Source organism: Ooceraea biroi, chromosome 9, assembly GCF_003672135.1.
Source record: "Ooceraea biroi isolate clonal line C1 chromosome 9, Obir_v5.4, whole genome shotgun sequence".
In the NCBI taxonomy this organism is placed as follows: domain Eukaryota; kingdom Metazoa; phylum Arthropoda; class Insecta; order Hymenoptera; family Formicidae; genus Ooceraea; species Ooceraea biroi.
In genome coordinates, this window is record NC_039514.1 from 11,734,563 (window position 1) to 11,759,801 (window position 25,239).

The 25,239-nt window shown below is 41.2% G+C and overlaps 1 protein-coding gene across 1 annotated transcript in view; it reads right to left on the minus strand.

The window, feature by feature from the left end:
• Positions 1 to 25,239, minus strand: part of LOC109610977 (collagen alpha-1(XV) chain-like) — a 220,383-nt gene that overhangs the window by 188,754 nt on the left and 6,390 nt on the right. Inside the window, exon 2 of the mRNA XM_020031721.2 lies at positions 2,480 to 2,550. Coding sequence (XP_019887280.1) covers positions 2,480 to 2,550 — 71 coding nt within the window. The remainder of the gene's footprint in view (positions 1 to 2,479; positions 2,551 to 25,239) is intronic.

Genomic DNA, 25,239 nt, shown 5'->3' on the forward strand with positions numbered 1-25,239 from the left:
GTTAAATATTGACGAGGTAGACAGTAGGTGCAAAAAGTAGCAGGGTTTCCGCGGGAAACGGGGTGGATACAAATGAGGCTGCGGGGATGAGCGGCGTTATCTCGCATCCTGCGGGAGCTATTCGTCCCGGGGCCCGCCCCTTTCTCCATCCTGTGCCACCGGCCCCGCTATCGCCACCCCCGACCGGCGCTCCCTCTCTCTCCCCCGTCTCCCCCTTGCATCCGTTTGTGATAAGAGAAACGCGAAATCCTCGAGCCGATTCTTCGTGATAGTGACTCGCCGATCGTAATTGTTGTCCATCTCTGGAACGTGCACCAGAATTCGAAAAACGTGTGAAAGGGGGGAGAAGAGCGCCTTGTCGGCGAGAACGTGGCGAGCGGACGGCCAACTTTTTAATATGTCACGCAAGAGCGAGTGCAAACTGAAATCTCTGGTTAATTCGTTCTTATTACGACGGGGCAAAGTGGCGGCCATCGTTTTATTATTCTTAATAAAAACGGCCGGCGTCAAATTAAATTTTCTTTGCGTTTCGCGGGACGGAGCGAGAGCGACCCCGTCGCCACCGTCGTCGTCGGTTATGAGATCCTCTCAGGAGAAGCGAGGATGCGAAAGACGCAGAAGGCGAAAAGAATCGTTGCATGTCAAAGGGAGACAATGGACTAATTATCCTCAAAGACGCGTCTTTATTAACCCGAGCTATGGCCGCGGGCGATCCATCTGACACTCCCGCAGTAGTTTTAATCGTTATTTCCATTATACGCGAATATATTACATGTGAACACTCTAATTCCACGCTCTTTATTATACTGACAAATCTCCCTTTCCATTTTTCCACCGTGCCGTTCTCCATTCCATCGCTTCGATCTCCGATAATCGCGTCGTCTCGCAGTCGGATTAGAAATTTATTTCGTCGTCGAAAATCTGCACTTCTCGTTGCGGCGGTATGTGGGGGCTCTAGGGGTAGCTGGATATTGGAATAGTTCTAAGTGGAGAACGAGAACATCGCGCGTGCGAGATTACGGGGTTGCGGCATGTCTGACCATACGTCGACTTTACTACTGCGGAGGTGAGCAACCGGCGGTTCGCCCGTCGCCACGGGAAGGGGAAGTGAAAAATCCCCAGATTCCCTCAGGAATCGTCGAGGTATCCTTATAAAACTGGCAGATTAGAGTGAGACGTGACGAGAGCGCGAAATCCGCTCCGAGTATTAAAGCATCCCAACGATGCAAGCGGAGCGCACCGCGCGCTAGACAGATGAGGTCTGACTGGATGTACGTTGTCAAAAAAATATCAAAATTTCACTTAGTTGTTAATATCCTTGCCGAGAATATATATTTTCATATAGACGGTAGGATTTCTCGTATTTTAATCAAGAATAAATATTGAAAGCGCCAGTGCAAGAGAGCAATTTAGCCCATTAATAAAAATAATGTGTGATTTTATTAATCATCTTTTTCCACATTTTTTCCTAAAAAAAGAAAAATACGAGTGACTACTCGCTCTTCGAGCCGAGGTACGAGAAACAGAGACGAATAGCGGGCATTGTAAAGGTTAAAAACAAATCGCTCGCCCGGCGTAATACTCGACGAACTGCGTTCATCAGTATAAATTGTCCAATTCACTGTTCCAATTCACTGACCGAAGTGCCTCGCCTCTAAACTGAAGTATCTCGGGACTCGAGGAGCGGAACGCAAAAAATGAAACGAGATTTATTACGACGTGAATTACAGTCTGAAACGATGAAGATAGCTTGAAAAGGAAAACGTGGGACCGAATTTGTTAGTTTGAATAAACGCGAGGCGACATACCGACACGATTAACATAAAAGCCCATTATCCAACGCAATTAGCTATACGTGCATTCGATATGTATTATTACTGTAAACAGATATTTGATACGTGTACTTCATATATTATAATAAACTATCAAATTATCTCGCCATAATATGCTAGCAATACCAAGGAAAAAGTATAATTTACATGTTCTATATTAACTTATACCGACTTATGTAAATATTTTGTTATAGAGAGCGTTCAGATGTGCATGCGCAATATTCCATCAAAATCATACGTGATTAAAATCGCCACGTTGCGACCGCCTTCGGTCGCGACACGTAAATTCATGCCACGTCCACGACAATTAGCCTGCCGCCCTTATCGCCCGATATCATTATTCATCGCCTGACTAAATGCATTTCGTACGTAACGTAGTGATAAATCACCGGTTACATAAGGCAAATTGCGCAATGACGGGTGAGAAGCGGGCATTTCTGAGAGAAACGTGGCTGGATATTCGGGCGAGATACTATTCGAGGGGGCAGAGTGTCCCCGGGAGAATATTGCAGCTGGAATCGTCAACAGCTGGAATAAGACGCGCGAAAAAAGGTAGAGACGTAAAAATGGCTACGAACAGTCCCGTGTTCTCGCCACTCCGAGAGGCGTGAGTTCATTAGTGCTGAAATTAACTTCGTAAAACTCACCTCTTTTCTCGTTGTAGGAGTCCGCGCGGCCGCATGTCGCGCACAGCGCGACGAAGATCACCAGCAACGATCTGAAAATAATTATATTTCTCATGTCAGTGACCGCAGTAATCTTTTACAGTCTCATAATTCTCTAAATAATTGGTATAAGTCGGTTGACGCATAATACGAAGCGTGTAGCTACGAAAAGCATATTCTATTTGGGATTCAACTGAAATCGATTATTTAATGGAATTACTCTAATTGCTTTTATTTATATTATATTAAATAATATTCTTAGAATTCCGCGCATATATCACTTTTTAAATTATAGTTATTAAAGTCGAATAATTCGCATGGTTTTTGTCGGCATAAATTAAGGAAGTAAAGCCGTATCTCGTTGTTTCGAGACAAAATACACGTCGCGAGAAGGCCTCCTCGATTACTAGAGATAGGGTATTCCCACGGTGAATTGTTTCGTTATTTTAGCATTATCGCCAAGGGTGTGGCTGACAACTAATACTAATTAAATAGAGGGAAGAACGGGAACGGCTGGCGCAAGGCAGGTTGAAACAAAAGCGAAGGGGATAGAATCTACTAAGGGATAAGGCTACTGCTAGAAAAGCTACGTGATCCCGCGGAAGAAAGACGGTGAAATTAGCGCTAGAGTGACTCGAAATAACAGTGTTATTCCCGCGGGAGAACAATAGCGACGCACCGGCTGCGCTATAACCAGGTCGGGCGATATCCCGGGATCGGGAAAGTGGCCTTCGGTATTACGCCAGACTTTGCTCCGACATCCTTTCGCGCTTTTGTACGAAGGGCCGATTTTGTAACGCAATGCGCGATCGCGACTCTCATTGCGATGAGAGTTAGTCTTGCTGAACACAACAGAGGGACCTGGTTTGTATGGATGTAATTTCGCGAATGCTTGGCTTGCCTTCAATTCGCGTGAACTTTCAGCAGTTCCATCTGTTTAAACGTTTATTATTTCTTCGGTCAGACTCCGTTTCATCTTTCTGCGCCCGTGTCTGCCATTAACCGTTGAAACTACGCTTACATATTTCGCTTAGCCATAGCCATCTCGAATGTATTGGGTCATTAAGTATGAAACTTTACAAATAGAACATAAACTTTTGCATTTTTTGGCACATGGACATGATTTATTTTCAATCGAAGTATGCGCCCATGTTATCTACACACTTCTGCCATTTTAGTGGTAGTTGGTCTATGCCTCTACTATAGAAGCCAGGAGTACGGGAATCGATGAAGTCGCGGAAGGCTGTTTCGACTGCCTGTTGAGAATTGAACAATTTTCCCACCAACAAGTTGTCCAAATTCCGAAAGAAGTGATAGTCGGTAGGTGATAGAGCTGGTGAATATGGTGGATGACGGAGAGTTTCCAATTCCAACTCCTGTAGCTTTGCCATGGTCAGTCGTGCAGTGTGCGGTCGAGCATTATCATGCAACAGGATTGGCATTGACCGATTGACCAATTTCGGTTGTTTAATAGCAAGTTGTTGCATCATTTCGTCCAGTTGCTTGCAATATACTTCAGCCGTTATCGATGTACCAGGTTTCATAAAGTTGTAGTAGATAACACCTGACCTGGACCACCAAACAGTCACCATAAGCTTCTTCTGTGTAATGTTGGGTTTCGCGTGATGTCTCGGTGGTTCATCAGCGTTCAACCACTGATGTGAGCGTTTACGATTGTCGTAGAGTATCCACTTTTCATCGCAGGTCACAATTCGATTAAAAAAAGATTCATTTTTGTGACGGGAAAGCAAAGAAAAGGAAGCCTCTAGACGTCGCGCCTGCTGCGCATCGGTCAATTCGTGCGGGACCCATTTGTCCAACTTCTTTATCTTACCAATTGCAGCTAAATGAACAATATGGTGGGTATGGAAACATTGAATATCGATGCCAATTCACGTGTACTTTGAGATGGATCGGACTCTACTACGGCTCTCGAGTGATCATTATCCACCTTCGTCTTTGGTCTTCCACGTGGCTCATTAGCGAGGCTGAAATCTCCATCTCTGAAGTTTTTGAACCAATTGCCCACCGTTGCTTTAGTAGTTGAACCTTCACCAAATACAGCGTTGATATTACGAGCTGTCTCCGACACTGTGGTTCCACGGCGGAACTCATATTCATAAATCACACGAATTTTGGACTTTTCCATAGTTCTATAAAAAAGAATCCACCAATAAAACTAATGAAGATATTTGAACAAACAAATATGACATTTGAAGAGCGAACATACATCTATCACACTAACCTAACCTGATATGACGTCTGGCGCCAAATTTGAGATAACAAATGTTAAAGATGGCGCTTTTACATTTGTAAAGTTTCATACTTAATGACCCAATAGTTAAAACATATTTTAAAAACTTGGATGTTATCCAGGCAAGAATCTGGTTGACGCGCGTTAAGCACTTCGTGATTAACTCGTGGTCGCATCGCGATCAATTTGCAATCTTCTCCAGTCGTTCTCCGTCATTAAGCACGCGGCACGAAGTGACGTAGCGCTCGTTCGATCGCTCTTATTCAGTGCAGCGCGCGTACGCGCGTTCGCTTGCGTGGCTCCTAAAAACGAATCGTGACTCGCCTGTGTACGCGCGCAATAAATCTCTCCGCTCGTCCGCCTCGCCCGCACATTATTCCACGACTAGACTAAGGTCAGTGGAACACGGGGGAACTCGGTAAGTGTGACGCGCATTTGCATCCCGACTTCTACGGGCAGCCGCAAGCGCCTATACGGACGTAACCGGTCCGTGGTCGTGATTCACGATCGAGAATTCCGGCCTTGCGCAATCACTCGACGCCGAGGACGGCCGTGCCCGTCGATTTCGATTTCCATTTAACTGGGCCGTTGACCCCGCCCCTTCCCTCTTTTCCTCTTTCTCTTCTCTCTCTCTCTCTCTCTCGTATTCAACAGGCAAATGTTGACAAACGATTGAATTATCAAGCGAAGCAATCGACGAATTCCTGCGTTTTGCATAATGCATGCAGCGATATAGCGATGCAGCGACATCGGAAAGTTCGCGTCATTTATCGCTGCCGGTCGTAGTGCCGTTTAGCGGAAGTATCGATTTGTGATTGACGGTACCGCGCGAGAACTTGCCGAAACGTTTTGGCAAACAACGACGAGTTTGGCTTTGTAACAGCGACACGCACGTGATTATGTATTAATGACACCGGCAGATTCGGAGAAATTGAATTTAAATTATGGTAACGATCGCGTCAGTTAGGTAACAATCGATGGGGATAATAATGACCTCAGCAGTCCGGCTAATTCAGGAAAACGCGTCGACGTTGATCCGGAGACCTCGATTATTTTTCGTGAACGTCATTAAGTATTTTTAGAGCCTCATACAAATTTCATGAGCGTCCAGCACTTTCGCGGAAGTTTAAAAGGTTGCGCGGAGTTTCATTGAAGTTTATGGCGTTTTATAAGGTCTCGCGATATTTCCGGGGTTTCGCAGGACGCGAGGATTTTACGGGACGCGAAAAACTTTGCGCAGTCCGTAAATATTGCATGTCTTCACTAAGCTCTGCACCGATAAACTGCGTCGCGCAATTAAATATTGAAGACTTTGATACTGTTTGCTGTACGATGAAACGTGTGACGTTTCCATTTTCATCGGGTCATAAATCAGAATTTTTATACAATTGCAGATTTGTCGTTTATTCTGTTCCCATGATATCAAAACTATGGTAATCTATAACGCAAACTATTTGACGTCCATAAATCGGGTGGCGCAATAAACTTTGAAAATATTGTATTAATCATGAGTTTGCAATGTCCATCAAAGTTTAACGCAAGAATTGATCGCGTCTGTTATCTTGTCAACGTCGAGATTTTAAATTATTCATAATTTATTAAAAATATAAAAACTACACTGAGAAAAATTTTCATCGGATAAACCGATTACATAGTAACAAACGGATATATCCGATTAAAGTGCATAAAAGACAAAGGAAAATGATCGGACATATCCGATGAAGGTAATCGGAAAACAAAATTAACAATCGGAAAACTATTTAATCGGTTTATCCGATGAAAAATTTTTCTCAGTGTATGTTTTCGGACAGGTTACATGTATGCAAAGCAATGTAACAAAGTGTATGTAGCATTATACAAATTAATGTGTTCTTTGGATTTGATGTCGTGATCTCACATGCATTTTAATATATCCCACAAACTCTAGTAGAATATTAAAAAAATTAATCTGTGATTTAATCTCATCGTCTCTTGTGTAAATATCTCGCGTGTCTGAAGACACTCGTACGTATTGATTTTACACAGGATTATCTAACAACACAGCTATTCGCGCATGTAACTCAAGTGTTAATAGAAATATATCAAATTAAAGAGTATATTTTTAGCGACTCTGTTTGTTGCATTGCTTAATAACGTGTGCGTGCACTTGATTATAGGGATGATTGCCTTATTAATTTCCGAGTTGCATAAGACAATGTAACAATGATTAATATCTCTCTTCCTAGAAAACAGGCGCCAGTCGCAGGCGTTATTTTTCAAGCCTTGAAAGTCATCGAAACGATTATGGATGTAAATTGATTCGGCGTTTTTAATTTTCCTCATTTTTTTAAATGAAGTTATATAATTAGCTTAATGTTTGCAACGTTTGTTCAAGAGTTCCTACAACAATTATTAAAATTTAAATCCTATATACACTAATTCTTAGAATGTCAACATGAATCTGCCAATATGCATATTTACTGTTAAGGAAGTTTATCAGAATTTATCAGAATTTTGTTTCCTTTATCTGTCACGAAGAACTCATTAAGAATACAGTGACACCATAATTATCAAACCAAGGTTGACGTGAGCGTTTCTGATTCGCGTAATCTTGCGTTACTCGACGCTTTATTTCCTCCGATAAGAGGGTCCGTACTTGTGCATGACATTACGAAGAGCACTGCACGAGGAAGGAGCTTCTTGCAGGAAAAAGTGGTATAAATCTCAATGCAGGCGGAAAGTGGCCGTAAAAGGAAGAGGAGAATCACGGCAATAGCGCTGAGATGATAATCAGTCGCTCGTTTGAATAATATATGATGTGATATACGTATTTATAAACGCTTGATTTCTTTATCTCCTTATCTTGTGATTTAGAGACCAGGGAAGAAGCAGAAAAGATAATTTCAAATCTTTATAGATGCATAAATTCAGTACATGTATAAGAAAATTCCAAATTCTTTTTTAAATAATTAAATATTCAGGACAAGGAGGAATAAAGTAGGATGAATGTCTGAATTAAATTATTCAAGAAATCAAGAAAGGTGTTTCATAATGTCAATGACAGCATAATGAATAAGATGAAGAGATAAGCTCAAACATGTAACCATATCGCAAATGTTAAAGCTACTCGACTATCGTTTATGGAAGCTATTGCTACTGCTACTGCTGTTGGTGTACCATACGTAAGCCTCTTCTAAGAACGGGGCGATTCACAAAATGAGAATGTGGAGGTCCTATCGTTGACGATAATGACGATGAACGACACTCCATTAACCCAATGATCCGAGTAACAATGTAAAGGAAAATTAAAAGAAGCAGCTTCGGTGCAATGGAAGCTCGGAACACGTGTACCGAGTGGCGATGGAATAATTAAGCGACGACGGTGACAACAAGGACGAGGAGGACAACGACGACGACGACGACGACGACGTTGAGAAGCTCGTTAATGAAGCGATGTGCTGAGGACTCTTGCAAGTCGACGAAATTCTTGAAAGAAAACTCGAAAAGAACGAACGGCTCTCGTGCGACATATCCGGAAGGCAGCAAGTGCTACTAATGAGTTAACCCTCGCCTTAAGATCGCCTGCTTGTGATAAGTGTATCGATTTACAATGGATAGAATTTCCAAGATTGCTTTTGGATTTCTCTCATCGAAAATTTAAGCACGGATATTTAAACGATCTTTACATGATTGGTTATGATTCTTTATCATTCTATATGTAATTAAATTCTGCAAACTAGATTTGGACACTTCTACAAAACTGAAATTTCGAAAGATGTTTTTCTTGTCATAAAATGATTTGATTTCCGGCAATGATAAAATAAAAAATTCAACGAATAATTTTAGAAGCCTGGAAACATCGCAAGTTGACGGCATACCAGGAATATTCGCAAAGGAGAAACGCATCTTAATCTCGTTTATAATCTCACACTTCTGCCGCGTCAACATAATTTACGATGAAAAATTGTATGGCGCACAAAAAAAGAAAGCAGTGTAGACCAAAATCCGTGTCGATCATTAATTTTCTGAGAAACCGCCATGACGCGCGAATGTACCATACAGGAACTTCATCTGGGAATATATTTGTGTTCCAACATCATATACACTTCATATAATGCGTAACGATGATAAATCTACGAAAAATATTACGAAGCATAGAGAATTAACCGCGGACTTAAAATCGGATTTTAAAACATGCGCTACGCATTATATTTTGGTACATTGCTGCTAATAATTTCGAGTGACTAATTTTCTGAACGCGCGTTACAAAGACATAAGCCGCTTCTACATGGAAATTCCTAAGAAAATCGAAAACGAAAGACGACGCCTCTTTGATGTCACGTCCGCTAAAAATAGAAGCAAATCTCGATAATGAAGCGTCGATAATAAATTCCGCTTTTGCGTTCCATCTTTATAATTTTGCGAATGATTATAATTAATGAATAATTTGAGTTTCTATTAAATAATTAAACAAATGTAAATAAATGATAGAAATTAATGTAATTTAATTATCCGCGTATTAATAAGTATTAAAAACGTTTAATTTATTTATAGAAGCTATGACTGAAAAACATCATCAAATTTAATCATGTTCGACAGTCTTGCTTGAATTGAACGACGATCATCTACGCGAGTCTTAAAATTTTGGTGGACAGTTTCTAACAAGCGTTTCGTGAGAAAAAGCAGGACAGCACTCTTTTAATCTATCTAGCTTTAAATCAGAGAAGATGAGATTAAATTTCAACCTCAAGTCGGCGTCGGCGTATAACACGTCCGCGCGACAGCGTCGACAAGTCTTCGCGAATTGCTTGCGACGTAAAATTCATCATGAAATTATACGACTCTATTAGCCTGCAAAAGTTCAGATTAATATCAAAATTTTGGCAATTACGTATTTGACGTGTTATCTGTTTCATGTATCGACAACGTATCGACAACGAAGGCTTTCTCGTGATTATCAGTTTTCGAGATGCCATTCGATGTGCCCTGCGTCATTTTAATCTTTACATTTTATTGAGGAAAATTACGGAATTATACCAAAAATATCCCCATTTCATTATTGCGTTTCAATCTCTTAAGTGCAATTATTCCGTGTAACAATGATACATAGTTACGTATAATGAAATTTAACAATAATTTAATAATAGGATTATATATCAAAAGCATTTTAAGTATTCTAAAATGATTATTACCAGTATCGAGTTTAAATAGTTATCTTGCAAAATTTTATTATAGAATACTACAATGCACATTAAACGACAATGCACATTATCTCTCTTTGATTAAAACGATGTACAGCGCAAAGCAGTCGCTTTTGAGCGCTCCACTCTATAAAACTCGTAAGAATTTTAGGCTTCGATGGCGCAACCTAGAGAAAAGCAGCCAGGTATTAGTAAGAGTTCGATCTGAAACGTGTTTGTGCTGCTTTAATATTCGATTAGCCCTCGGGAGCGCGCAATGCTTGTCGTTTCGCTGGATTGAAAGCCGTGTGCGTGCACTGATTGCACGATGTACTTGGTTTCTGGACATGGAAATGGACCGCGTACAACGGTGCGTGAACGGAAACGCAATTCTAACATGCCGCGAACGCAACCGATTTATTTCTAATCGCGAAACAATACGCTCTAATCTGTCTCGCGTTGGGCGCAACGTCTGCGAACGGGAACACCGTCGAATCGCAATTCGTGCCCGTCTCGTACCCGATTTAATCACGATAGTAGCACGTGATTCCCGTGTTCTCGTTACTCGCGACGTACATTTCCCGTGATTTTCCATCGGAATCGGAGATTCCAAGGGTCTCTTTCTTTTTTCCCACCGTACAAGAAAACGGATCGCAGCTTTTTTCTGTGACACGCCGGCATGTCGTGTATTCAGCGCACCACGGCTGCGAGCAGCGTGAAAAAGGGAGCCGCCGGAGGGTTAATTAGCGGTGTCTGAAAGCTTCAAAGAAACGGAAGTAGAACGCGCGTTCATCGTGATTTTGCGATCAGCGTGCGGAATCACTTCGTGTGAATTCACGTGGAGAAAGAGAAAGAGAAAGCGGACGAATAGCGTGAAATAAAGAGACCGAAGGGAGGCGGAACGGATCTCGAGCTTAACCCGTTTTCGCTGAGAAGCTTCCATTTGCTCGTTTCTTCGAACGCGATCTTGAATACGCGGTTTCAGCTGTGTACCCCAACGTAGACCTCATTACATTAGCGACTATGACTTCGTTAAGTGATGGAGCAAAAAGGTTGATTTAATATGTTAGAGAAGGAACGCTGGAAATTGTGATACAACAGACAATTGGCCTGATAAAAATTCGTTAGTTGCTACGCATGCCGATAGTAGTGAAAATCCTTTGCGACAATTTCGGAAGTAAATCCTCTTTGACGGAAAATTCAGCGAGGCGCAGAAGAAATATAAGACTCGGCCAAAGTAATTAACCCGGGCAAAAGCGGATTAAAGTCGCGTCGATGGTAAAGAGACAGAAGGGAATACGGGGAATTGCGTGTGTTTGTCCGAAGACGCGTATTCCCAAGTCTGCGCTCTCCGCAGAAAGGACAGAAGTAAACTGTTAACGCTGCAAAACGGGTCTGGACTTTGTTTCTAAAGAAAACCTTTCAGAGAGCTCGTATGAAATATAAATCGTGGATGGATGTGTGATGACGATGCAGGCAGAGCTCAGCCACACCTGTGCAACTTGAAGATTATCGTCATTTCTTTCGCTCTTCTAGAGAAACATTGAAAAATATCCTCAACAACAACAAAATATGTATTTAAATAACACATACTTAAATACCATTACAAATTAATGAGATGTGTGTGAATTGTTGACATCAATATTAATATTGATGATGAATCGATTTAATTCTTTCTATTCTATTCTTTCTACAGGGTGAGGCACCTAAAACAGGCCACCTGAATATCTCGGCTGTTATTGGTGATAGAAAAAAATGTGTCAGACCAAACTTGCATGGTTTCGAGGGACACATAATTTGTTCTAAATAATGTTTTATTAGGTGGACGCGTAGAGGTCATATGAAGGTCAACTTCGTTTTTTTTTAAATAGCATGACGATATGTTTTTTTACGTACCATCTAGTAGAGCGTTTGAAGATGCGCACATTGATCTACGGGTCAAAATCATTCAAGGTCACTGAAGACTAAAATTTCTAAGTGCTAGAACTTTTTCATTTCTGAATTTACGGTAGTTTCAATAGCAGAGAACTCTAGGCAATATAAGAAATAATGATATCAACAACTCAGAACTTCTCGGAGAAGAAAAAATTTCTAAGGGCTAGAACTTTTTCATTTCTGAATTTATGGTATTTTCAATAGCAGAGAACTCTAGGCAATATAAGAAATAATGATAACAACAACTCAGATCTTCTCGGAGAAGAAAAAATTTCTAAGGGCTAGAACTTTTTCATTTCTGAGTTTACGGTATTTTCAATAGCAGGGAACTCCAGGCAATATAAGAAATAATGATATGAACAACTCAGAACTTCTCGGAAAAGAAAAAATTTCTAACGACTAGAACTTTTTCATTTCTGAATTTACGGTATTTTCAATAGCAGAGAACTGTAGGCAACATAAAGTAAATTATTTTCCCTTGCAGTTGGCCTTCAGTGACCTTGAATGATTTTGACCCGTAGATCAATGTGCGCATCTTCAAACCCTCTACTAGATAGTACGTAAAAAAACATATCATACCATTTAAAAAAACGAAGTTGACATTCATATGACCTCTACGCGTCCACCTAATAAAAAACTATTTAGAACAAATTATGTGTCCCTCGAAACCATGCAAGTTTGGTCTGACACATTTTTTTCTATCACCAATAACAGCCGAGATATTCGGGTGGCCTGTTTTAGGTACCTCACCCTGTATAGTATTAGATATCGATGAGAAAATTTGATTAGAAATTTTTTTGCGATCCTTAGATTACTTTTTTCTTCTTTTTATTATTTTGATTTAAACTGAATTAATTAGTCTTGTCCAATTATTTTATAATGATGAATGAGATTTTATTACCTACTTGTATTTTAAGCTACTTGAAACATCGTCATTTTAACTCGTTTCGCATCGAACGTGCAATCGCCATCGACACCGACTCCGTGCACGTTCCTTCTGAATTTTCTGTTCCACGAATTTCTCTTTCGCTGCAAATGCGACTAAATAAATAACCGCGATGCCTTGGTATGCGGACAATGGTACGGCGCCGCTCCAGATATAACGGCGTTGCAGTCAATAAACCAATAATACAATTTTATTACGACATTCGTTGCATTCGTGAAGGAATTGCGATCGGCGCGAATTTACCGCAATCACGACTGTGTGAGTTCGCAAGTGAGTCCGTGAAACCGTTTTACACCTCGCGAAATAAATAATTTCGGGTAGCTTCGAGAACTGTTACAGCAGCGATATACAATTTCCAGCCAATAACGTACAATATCGATTTTGTGATGAAATCCAAACAATTGAGTTTAGCGAATAGTTAGCTCTGTTCACGTGCGCGAATAAAAAACGATATTTGCACATCTTATTTTATTTTCAGGTGGTCTTGTGTAATGAAAAAACACTTTGCTACACAAAATGCTTTATTCAATACACAGTACAAATAAATACGACATATATTCCAATGAAAATAATAGTTTTCCGTTAAATTGTACGTTTTTACGTGAATATACGAATGCAATTCGTATATTCACCTTTTCAATTGTATTTATTATTTATTTATTTATTTATTTAGTTTAGTTAAACGGGAGACTACCCTCTAGTACAACAAAATTGAAAGTATAATTATAAGTACATTATCCTCAGACTCGAAAAGTGGAAAAAGATATTAAGATAAAAAATTATTATAAATAATATAAAAGATATTACGAGGTTTAACATTCAACATTTTGGCAACGAAGAACCAATTATTTCAATGCGTGCATCGTATCAAAACGTAAAAATACACGTTGTATTATTGTGGAAAACGTGTTAGCAAAGATAGAAAAAGTGAATGCAACGTAAACCAGGAAGTCATACTAGTATGCATCGGTCCCTCGATCCCCGTTCGATCCGCGTCGTACTTCGAGCGATAATGAAACGTTTTCCAAATAAAATTAACTTCGCGATCCGGCCGATGGGAACTCGTTACTCCTGTCGGCCAGTGTTGCTCGAAATTCCAGCGTTGAAATTTTTGCTCCACCGCGAGCGAGTGAGAATTGCATCGAGTGGCCGGAAGCAACGCGCGAATAAATACCGAGTACCACTTTTTTATCATATTATTTACCTGAACGATCATAAGTGTTCTGTAATATCATAATCACAGAAAACAAACGCTCATTGCGCATTTAATGTATCAATCGGCTGATGAAGCTAATCGCGACTGATTAGATAGTCACATAAAGCCGATACTGCATGTGGTCGATGATTAGCATAATAGTGCATAACATAATATTAATGTAACATTAACGTAATACCATCACGTTGAGTGCTCTCTTTAATCCGCAGCGTTTCAGACGGGGATCCTCCGCGATTTATCGACGGCGAACCCGCTCGTTGCCGCGAGCGACTGTCGCGACGAGGGCGGGCGAGAAGGAGCATTATCCGCGTGCGGTTCGCGGCTTGGTCCAGCGCGGGCAATAATTCAGATTGCAGGGAGGGACGCGGGTTCTCTCAAGCCGCCTGTGGCACGTCGCTATCTATAAACTGACATTTAGGAGTACGCGCGCGCCTACGGCGATGCGATGGCGAACGCGCTCCGAATACCGCAAAGGCCGCGGCGCAATCGGCGGACGCACCGTTCCGATCGGATTTCAGGAAATCGGCTCGTGCGTGGTGTATCAATAACGCGCGTCACGTTAATCCGTATCCGCGCGTTAACCCGATTTCCCTGATTGTAAAACAGTCCCGCGGCCGCATGGCGGTCGTTTATATCACGCGCGTGAAGCGAAGCAGGCCGCGCGCGCGCGCGCAAGTCCCGATCGAGTCACGTCGCGTTCGCCGAGCTTTATCAAGTTCACAGAAGATCAGGCGGCCTCTTGAGATTTGCCTGCAGCATTTAATCTCTGCAAGCAATTAATCAGGATTTTTTGGGGATGCGGTACCACGCAATGCTTCGGATATGAAGTATTACTTTTCAGGGTAGTTTTTTGCTTGCGTCAATACAAGCTCTGTAAGGTGTGTGCATTCCGCCATTAGACAAAATATATATGCACATGCTTAAAATATAAATAAGTATATACTAAGATATTATGTATTAGGGGTGTGATTTAGTTTTGAGGGTTTTTTTGCTCAAAAACGCATGTATTTAAATATGATAATGAATGAATACCTTAATCCAAATATTTTCCTTCGTTTTCTATCACTTTTTCCCATCTTTCTGGCAAGAGATGGATTCCACCACGATAAAATCACTCTTCTTTTCAGTTGATCCACTCGTCGACGAATTTTCGCACTTCTTCCAAATTATGAAAGTGTGTATCCTCTAAAGCGTGTTGCATCGATCCGAACAAATAATAATCGCATGGAGCAATGTCCGGAGAATACGCGGGGTGCGGTAAGACTTGCCATTCAAGCTCTAATAGTGTTTCTTTCACTGATAACGCAACGTGAGGTCGAGCGTTGTCACGAAGAAGAATCACTTTCCGTCGTTTACTCGCAATTGCTGGTCGTTTTTGGTCCAATGCTTGCTTCAACTTGTACAATTGGTGTCGATAACGATCAGCCGTGACAGTCTCATGCGGATTTAACAGCTCATAGTACACTATCCCACCAAATACGGAGCATTACTTTTCAACCGTGAATATTGCGTCTCGGAGTGGATGTTGATGGTTCGCCTGGATCCACCCATGATTTTCTGCGTTTCGGATTATCAAAATAGATCCACTTTTCATCCCCAGTAACAATCCGAGACAAAAGACTCTTCTTTTTTTGCCTGGCGATCAACGAAATGCAAATGTTCAACCGGTTCGCGATGGCACTTTCCGATAATTCATGTCGAACCCATTTCCCTTCTTTCTGAATTTTTCCCATTTCATGTAAATGTTTCGTAACTGTTGTACGATCAACATTTAATGCTCTGGCAAGTTCTGAAGTGGATTGTGCTGGATTTTCGTGCAATAATGCTTGCAAATCTGCATTTTCAAGCTTTCTTGGTTGTCCCGAGCGTTCTTCGTCCTTCACATCAGTATGACCACTTTTAAAGCGTCTAAACCAGTATTCACACGTCTTAATTGATGGGGCAGAATCACCATAAGTTTCCACAAGAATTCTATAACCGTCAGCCGCAGTTTTCTTTTGATTAAAAAACAAAAGCGACGCATGTCGAAAATGCTCTTTCGGAAGTTGCATTTTTACGATGATACAAACACGACTGTTATTGCATTTATTGCTATAATGCTACTAAATGTCATGGATAATGTCAAGACTGTAAGAAACAACAGTTATCGGAAACAGCTATTGGAACAAACTGACACTACAGCCATCTGTTGCAAAACCCTCAAAACTAAATCACACTCCGAATATTTTGAATAGTATTTATTTTAAAGTTAGACAATTTACTTTTATTAAACACAGACAAAATACGTGCTGTTTCTCGGTCTACCGTCTACGCAATCGGAGCACAATCTCGGCTGTTTCTGAAATGACACACGAAAACTGCAAATTTCCTTCGAATAAATAATTCGATCGAGCTGTCGCATTCAGACAACACGCGATGCGGCGAAGATCGGTTATCGATCCTCTGAGCGAGTGATTGACGCGTGGCCCCGTTCGCGTTTGTTCTATTGTCGGCATATCTTCGGGACGGAGATAATCCAAGCGGCACGATCGAATTCAACGCCGATATGATCGCGATGGTCGCTCTCGTCTCGCGCCGAAAGCGCGTACACGGCGAAATCTCGCTTACAACAACGTGCGGAACAGTGCCTTGCCATTATCGCGCGTTTCACGAGGAGGATCGCTGTTATCGGACGACCTTTCGCCGATGGTATTCGCGCCCGCGGGCGTACATGGCGAGTAATACGATAATTGGAGGGAGAGACGAGGCGCTGATTAATGTGCGCATAACAGTGTCTCCTATTCCGCCGCGTGAAACGCGAACGAGTTAGTCTGGTTTAATTTCGGCGATTCTCCGTCGCACACAATCGTCCTCCCTCTCTCTCCTTCCTCCTTCCGTGAAATCCGCCGGCTCTCCGAAATTCGCTGGAACATCAAGGTTTAAACGCGACGCGCTCCCTGACTCTCTTATTTGTTCCGTCTCGGTGCTGTAAAATAACGTTTATCCGTGAAAATCTGATATCATTAAAAAAATCATTAATTATGTGAAGCATGTGCAATTGATTCATGCTTTTATTATGCAGATCGATGTTAAAATCGTTTTCAGTCATAATCGACCAAGTAAATTATAAATTTGCACGTTTGTTTTTTTGTTGAAACATTATCGCGGTTACTCTCTGCATTTGTTGCAATTTCACCGAGTTTCGTGAATCGGTTACCTCTATTTCCGACGCATGTCTTCATCCAGGCGCTTGCAATGAGCGTCAGCAATGAGCGCGTTGTCAAATAGCGAGAAAAGATCGACGGTGAGGTGCGCTACGTCAATCGAAATTCTTGCCCCGTATTTCAGTTCTCGAGGCCCGCAGAGAGACACGTCACTTTGTGGAATGGAAGGCTGCCAAGCTAGGCAACTCTCTGTATCCTCTGCCATATTCCAGTTCTCGAGAGAGAATACGTGAGGCAATACCGCCCGCGGCCATGCAACTAATAGGAATTCTTTGCTTCCGGGATCCTCTAATTTCCGATGTGAATCCTGTGCTCGCGAGAGAGGGAAAATGAGCGAAAAACAAGAGAAAGAATGTTCAAAAATCTTTCTCGTTACGGAAGCGTACTTTATAATTGACGCGACATTGTACGAACGCGAGGACGAAAATCTCGCCGAAACGAATTGTTCTGTACATTATGCTAGAATATAGAAAACTCTATTCAGGTAATCTGAATAAATTTTATACTTTCTATTGGGTTGGCCAAAAAGTAATTGCGTTTTTTTCCAATAGATGGACATACATGTCTTGAAATGTAACTAACTTCATTCTAAACCGCAAATTCATTATGTAGGTTAACAACTCACGGTTCAAGCTTGTTTTAGAAAAAGAAAGTACACGATTTCGTTAACAATTGTTTCTTTGCCGTCGATTTCAAAATGAAAAATCAAAAAGAACATTTTCCTCATATTTTGTTTTATTACTTCCGAAAAGGCAAAAACGCTGTGCAAGCTCATACAAAGTTATCTGATGTATATGGCGAAGATGCTTTAAACCTGCGGCAGTGTCAAAATTCGTTTACTAAATTTCGATCTGGAGATTTTAATGTGAAAGATGCACCACGCTCAGGAAGGCCAATCGAAATTGATGATGACAAAATAAAGGCACTGATCGATTCCAATCGGCGTTTAACGACCTAAGAGATTGCTGAGAATCTTAACATATCGAAATCGAATGTTGAAAACCATTTAAAACGACTTGGATACATTAGTAAGCTCGATATTTCGGTACCACATGAGCTCAAAGAAATTCATCTCACTAAGCGTATTGACATCTGCGATTCTCTTTTGAAACGTGAGGAAAATGATCCATTTTTGAAACGTATGATAACAGGCGACGAAAAATGGATCGTCTACAACAACGTCAAACGAAAAAGATCGTGGAGCAAGCGTGATGAACCTGCTGAAAGCACTTGAAAAGCAGTGAATATCTGCCACCAAAGAAAGATTATGCTGTCAGTCTGGTGGGACTTTAAAGGTATTGTGTATTTTGAGCTGCTTGCAAGCAATCAAACCATTAATTCAGACGTATACTGTCGTCAACTGGATAAATTAAATGATGCCATCAAACAGAAACGTCGAGAATTGGTGAATCGCAAAGGTGTTGTGTTTCACCATGATAACGCTAGACCGCGTACAAGTTTGGTCACTCGTGAAAAATTGTTGCAGCTTGGATGGGATGTGTTACCATGATGTTACCACATCCACCATATTCGCCAGACCTGGCACCATCAGATTACCATTTGTTTCGTTCTTTGTAAAACACCTTGAATGGTAAAACCTTTACTGCTGATGAGGATATCAAATCGTTCTTGGAATTGTTTTTTGCTGAAAAAGATAAGAACTTTTTTGAGCGCGGAATCATGAAGTTGCCTGAAAAATGGCAAAAGATAATCAAACAAAATGGACAATATATTGTTTAAAAAAGTTTTTGTTTCCCATGAAAAATTCGCCTTTTATTTATATAAAAAAAAACGCAATTACTTTTTGGCCAACCCAATATATTAATGATAGTTAAATAACAGAATAAAAACAGTTTCTAGTTTGGCATTTTTTTATTAAGCATAAAAACTTGTCGAGCAATGGTCTCCAAGCGGGATCTAATCACGATGGGAACCGCGGATGAGATGCTCACTTGATGAACGCGAGTTGTGAATTTTGGACACAAATCGGGCTCTAACCGACTTCTCGGTATCGAAATTCACGTCAAACTTCGCGCGCCGCAGCGGTCTGCGATTGAGTGCCGCGATAAACCAGATTTATGTCCCGCCGAGACGATGTGTCTTGCCCTATTGTCTCGACAATGAAACAAGTCACTCAAGGCAGTATTATCCCTCAAAGGATGACCATAAATTCGATCCTTATCCGCATCACGGAAATCGTAGATCACGATCTAGCGGCGGACCGCAAGCGCGGAGAAGCGTCGTTAGCTGATCGTATTAAAGCAAATTTATAAGGGATGTGCTCGGTGAATGCGATGATTAATATTGTGCCTTGAAGCACGCTGTGTTTCTTTTTTGGCTCCTGGAATCCGGAACTGCATTACTACGACAATAATATTAAAGCCTTCTGATAAAAAATTATTTAACATTCGCCGAAGGTTACTTCTCATCGAGTTCTATATGCATATATTTATATCTCACATTCTGCTACTATGCAAGTGTAAAATAAAAATATTTTATTATTAATAATATATTTATGTTTGATGTAATAAAACATATTTATTAATCACTCAAATTTGTAAGTCTCAATTTTTTTCAAGAATATATACGCAATATTAATCGAGTATGTACTTAAAAAATGTCGCCTCTATGTGGTATGCGTGGAAAATGTATTTAATTGAGAAAGAAAATTATTTAAAAACATTTGTCATTGTAAATATCTTTTTCGCGAATGAGTATCAATTAAAAACCGCAAACAGAACTCTCGCGATGTGTCTCACAGTGCTCGAGATTCCTGTAACTTGTTCGCCGGAAAAAGCAGCACGGTCTAAAACTTCTCTGCTAATGCTCGCCGTTTAACCAAAACTTTCCACGTACAGCAATATTTTCCAATTATACACGTATGCGGTCTCATTATCTCGTTATCAAGACTGGTTGAAGGCAGCCGAACTATCGGGTGGGCGGAGAATCTTGCGGCGAAGCTCGGTGATCCTGCAATAATTACTTATCTCCCCTCTCAACTTCGTATTACATTCCTGCCTGCTTATACAAGAAAATACGTTCTCGACAAAATACCTCGGTTAGGTCCTTTTTGTCCTAAGTCATTCGGTATATATGCAGCTTCCGGCTGCCGCTAGAATCGCTTAGAATCCTGTGTTCAACTATTTAAACTATTTTCTTGCTAAGCAACAGATCCGCGTTAGGTTAAAGGAGAATTAATGTTCGGTTCATTCTTAAAGTTTGCTTGATACTATGTTTGCAACTTAAAATATAATTTAATATTTAATACTGTGTTCGTTGTTTCGCCGAATCAGGTCATAGTTTACGCTTCTCCTAGAGAATAGCGAGCGCGCGAGTTCCCTCCTTGTCACGGAAACTTCCAGCCCTCACGAAATACCTTAATAGCATTCCGCAGTATTGTAGCGAAGAAGAAGTTAAAAGTCGTGGTAAATAGATTATACGCTTGCAGCCGAAAACACGCGCGGAGATTCACTCCGCGCCTGCGAGGCATGCGGAACTCGCTCGAGGAACTCGCTCTCAGTGCGGGCAATTTCACGAGAGTAGACGGGACAAGTTCCGTCCGCACGCGTCCAACGGAGTCGTTTCTTAAAAGATTCATTCTCATTTCGGCGTCGTCGTTCGTCGCCGCCCTTTTGCACGCGAAATTAAACTACGATAAATTCTCTGTAAGATGTGACACGCGTTGCGCCGCACCGCAAACTCCACGGCCATCGCATTTCCCACTTCGTCTTGCGCGTCTGAGACACGGTGCACCAAGCAACATCTAAATAACATTTGTCACAAAAGCAAAAAAGAATATCACGACACTCATGAAGTAAATAACATTTATCACGGCAAGAGAAAAAAGAAAAAGAAATATCGATTTGTCGTGCGGAGCGAAATTATCATATTTTGCGCGAAATGTCGCGGTCTTCAATTGCGAATGCAAATGCAATGAACTTTATTGCCATAAAATGCTTAAAAGCGATGCGGGCTTACTTCTTTTACGAATCCTGGATTTATACTTTTGTTTATTGGATTAATGATGTTATTTATTATTTTCACTAGTTTGCAATATTTTTTTTGTTTCCACAGATTTCAAATTGATAAATGAAATTACAGTTTGTAATGTATATTTGTAATATATCTTACAACAAGTTGTATTTGCAAGTACGTTTTACGTACTTTAATTAATTACGATTATTGTGTCACGTCCAGCTAATAAATTTTAAATATTATGTTCAAACACATGCAGTACTGAAAACATAAGTACTGAGACAAACAGGTTTAATGGGCCATATGCGATAAGGTAAATCGAATGAACGCCAGATATGCCAGATAATAGTAGAATTGAGAAGTAGAATTGTCTCATGTGTCTGACACGTTAAAGCTGTATCTACTAAATCTTCAATTCAGCAATGCAATGTGTGTGTACATTGTTTAAATCCCTTAAACGCTTCTCATGATTTATAATTAATACTTATGTGACGATATTTAATCTATTTTATCATCGATCATATAACGGAAAATCTTCATTCTTAGAAAAAACATTTAAGATGCCAATTAACTTTCATTAATATCATTGTTATTTTCATTTCTAATTATATTATTTTGTTTTCATATTTTTAAAGGCAGCGATTACCGAAGGAAGGACGATATTGGGCGAACGTGGAGTAAGTAACTGTATATAATACATATAAATAATTATAAACTAGCGTTTCGTTATATCGTAACAAGATTTTTTCCCATATCAGAAAGTGTCTTGCGACAAGCGGCAATAAATTGCACGCATGTCGCTTCCCAATTCAAATAAAAACCAGACTCGCACGAGACGGCGCGGCGGCACGACGAGCAATAACCATATTTCCCATGAATCCGAAGTTTACTCGCCGTCGAGTAACTCCGTAATTCATTAGAGCGTCGAGCGATAGTGCACTCTTTTTTTCTATGCTAATACCTTCCGTCGTCGCTCCGAATGAACGGAGCCGCTTTTCCTCGCGAAGGAAAATATGCGACTATTAACTGCAGAGGTGCCCATTCGTAGGACAATAAAAAGCGATCGACACTCGTGACGACATTCCCGCGCGTACCCCGGAAAATAGCAGATCGCCGCTGGAATTAAGCCGCGAGAGAGAAAAATCTTTTGTCTGCCCTTAATAGTAGCATTTAATGAGAGCATGGGGAGGAGAGGAGGGAAAGATTCCTCGGCGAGATTCGCGCGTGCGGCGAATTATACGGGGGACATTATTTTTCGCGATTTACGTCGGTAGCGAGCGTGTACACGCGCGCCTCGCCGGAACCGGAGTCGAGAACCGGCGTGGCCGCATCTGAATTGCTTAATCTAAACTCCCACGTAAGGGAGGGACCCCATGCACGGGATTGCGCGCGATTCCATTAGTAACAAATCTTCGCCAGGAGACCCGTTCCATAGTATGGAAATCGGCGCGCCGTTTTATCGCTGCCCGCGACGCAGGATCAATCCTTCCCGGACGCCGAACGCTCCTCCCGTAAAATCCGCTTCGCCTGTGAATTTTCCGCTCGCGAATGTCGGAGCGAATTGACTCCACGGGGGGCTCGTGCGTCTTCGTTGTGTCGCCCTGCGCCGTACAACAGGAATCTCGAACAAAATTTCTCAAGGAAATTAAAAGCACTTTGCGATCGTGAGACGCTAAATTCAGAGCCGCGAGGAGAGAACGATTACTCTCGAGCGTTCTCTCCTTGGAGGAGTCTTATAAAGCTGCGAGCGATTGTACGCGTGAAAGAAATATGCACGACTCCTATTTTCAGGCATTGCGCGATCTATTCTGGGATTCGAAATCAAAAAGAGGTGGGTGGTTCCCTGTGAATAACGTAGCGTGTCCTGCGGAGCCGTTCTTCGTCGTTTCGCGTATCGGCGTCGTTGCCAGAACGAAGACGACATTCTCCGCGCTACGGCCGGGCATACCTCGCTGGTGCCATTTGACCTCGCATCACGTTTATTTCACCGCGCGTCTCGCGCCCGACATTTATTTCGTGTCTCGCGTCGTTCTGCCCCCCCTCATACCGTCGTGGAGAAGTAATTTGTTGCTTATCACGCGAAACAGAGGCGGAGAGATCTCTGGATTCTCGCGGAGAGAGAAACGCGCGGACATCATGAACGGAACGATCAATAGAAAACGTTAATTCGTACGTTCGATATCGCGGACTTCAAGGTGATTCCAATCCGGGATGACGAAATGACGCTATTTCGAGATCTGTATGACAGGCGGACCTTGTCCCCTGATCTGCATTTCATTGGAAGAGAAAGAGAGGGAGAACTATTCTCGTTAAGGCGCGAGCGTTCGGAAAGATTTATGAACGTGGAGCGTGGAGTCGAGCGGACTTTCTTTGCACGCGAGTGCATTTAGCTTCCATCTCAGCGTATGTTACGTTCGCGTTGCGCAAAACCAGAATGCCTACCATCTTTCTATTGAATTAGATATTGGAGAACTCTGAACTTGCCAGGTATACGAACATGATTCACGTAACGTAATTAATACAATTAGAATAAAAATATCTCTTTAATTAATTAAGATTAATAAAGACGCGAATAATTTATTTGGTATCTCTAGAGTAATATATAAGTATTATATATATATATATATATAAGTAATATATAAGTATTGGGTCGTCCGGGAAGTTCGTGCCGATTTTGAAGGAAAATTCAAAGGCAATATTTTTTTATGTCGATAAATATTTATTGTCTTATGTATGCACCGTTTTGTTTCACAACCTTTGTCCATCTTTCACGCAACTGGAAGATTTCATTCTCCCAGAACTTCTTAGGTTTCTCGGCGAAAAACTCCTCAAGGTGGTTTTTTATGTCGATCAAAGAGTTGAAGTTCTTGCCGCTAAGGGAATTTTGCAAAGACCTAAATAAGTGAAAGTCTGAAGGTGCAATGTCTGGTGAATACGGTGGGTGAGGTAGCACATCCCAGCCAAACTCCAACAATTTTTGTCGGGTAGTCAAAGAAACATGAGGTCTGGCATTGTCCTGATGGAACACGACGCCCTTCCTATTAGCTAATTCTGGACGTTTTTCCTGAATCGCTGTCTTTAATTCGTCCAGTCGCGAGCAGTACTTATCTGCATTTATCGTTTGGTTGTGTGGTAGGAGCTCATAATATAGGATTCCTTTCCAATCCCACCAGACACAGAGCATGACTTTTTTTGGATGAAGGCCGGCTTTCGGAGCGGTTAATGCTGGTTCATTTCGCTTACCCCAGGATCTTTTTCGTTCTACATTGTTGTAAATGATCCATTTTTCGTCACCCATCACTAATTGCTTCAAAAATGGTACGTTTTCGTTACGCTTGTACAGCGAGTCGCAGATGGAAATGCGATCCATTAAATTTTTTTCGGCCAAATTATGCGGAACCCATACATCATAGCGACTTACGTAACCAAGCTTCACTACATGATCGTGGACAGTGGTTTTCGATATTTTCAGTATCTCTGTTAATTCACGTGTCGTGTAGCGCGGGTTATTCTCGATCAGTGTCTTGATTTGGTCATCATCAGTAGCAGAGGGTCTGCCCGAGCGTTCTTGGTCTTTAAGGTTAAAATCACCAGCTCTAAACTTAGCGAACCACTTACGTACGGTTCTTTCAGCTAAAGCGCCTTCTCCGTAAACAGAACATATCGAATTTGTTGCTTGTGAGGCATTTTTGCCTTTCCGGTAATAGAAAAGCATCAAGTGTCTAAAATGTTCTTTGTTTTCTTCCATCTTCAAAAGAGTACAAAACTGACACGAATCAATTTATCTGAAACAACTTTTTTCCTAAAGATGCGTTGAAATGTCACCTTTAAGCATGTGTATATAAATCGTATGTTTTCAATAACATTGATATATTCAGACATGTTCCAACGCCATCTATTAAAAATCGGCACGAACTTTCCGGACGACCCAATAAAATGCAATTAGGTATTCGAAACAGCAGATCGCGCTGCAAAAATTATTATAACACGAATACACGACGCGACGCTAATCGGTTATGGGAAAATTCGCGCAAATCCCTCTCCGTTCGATCAA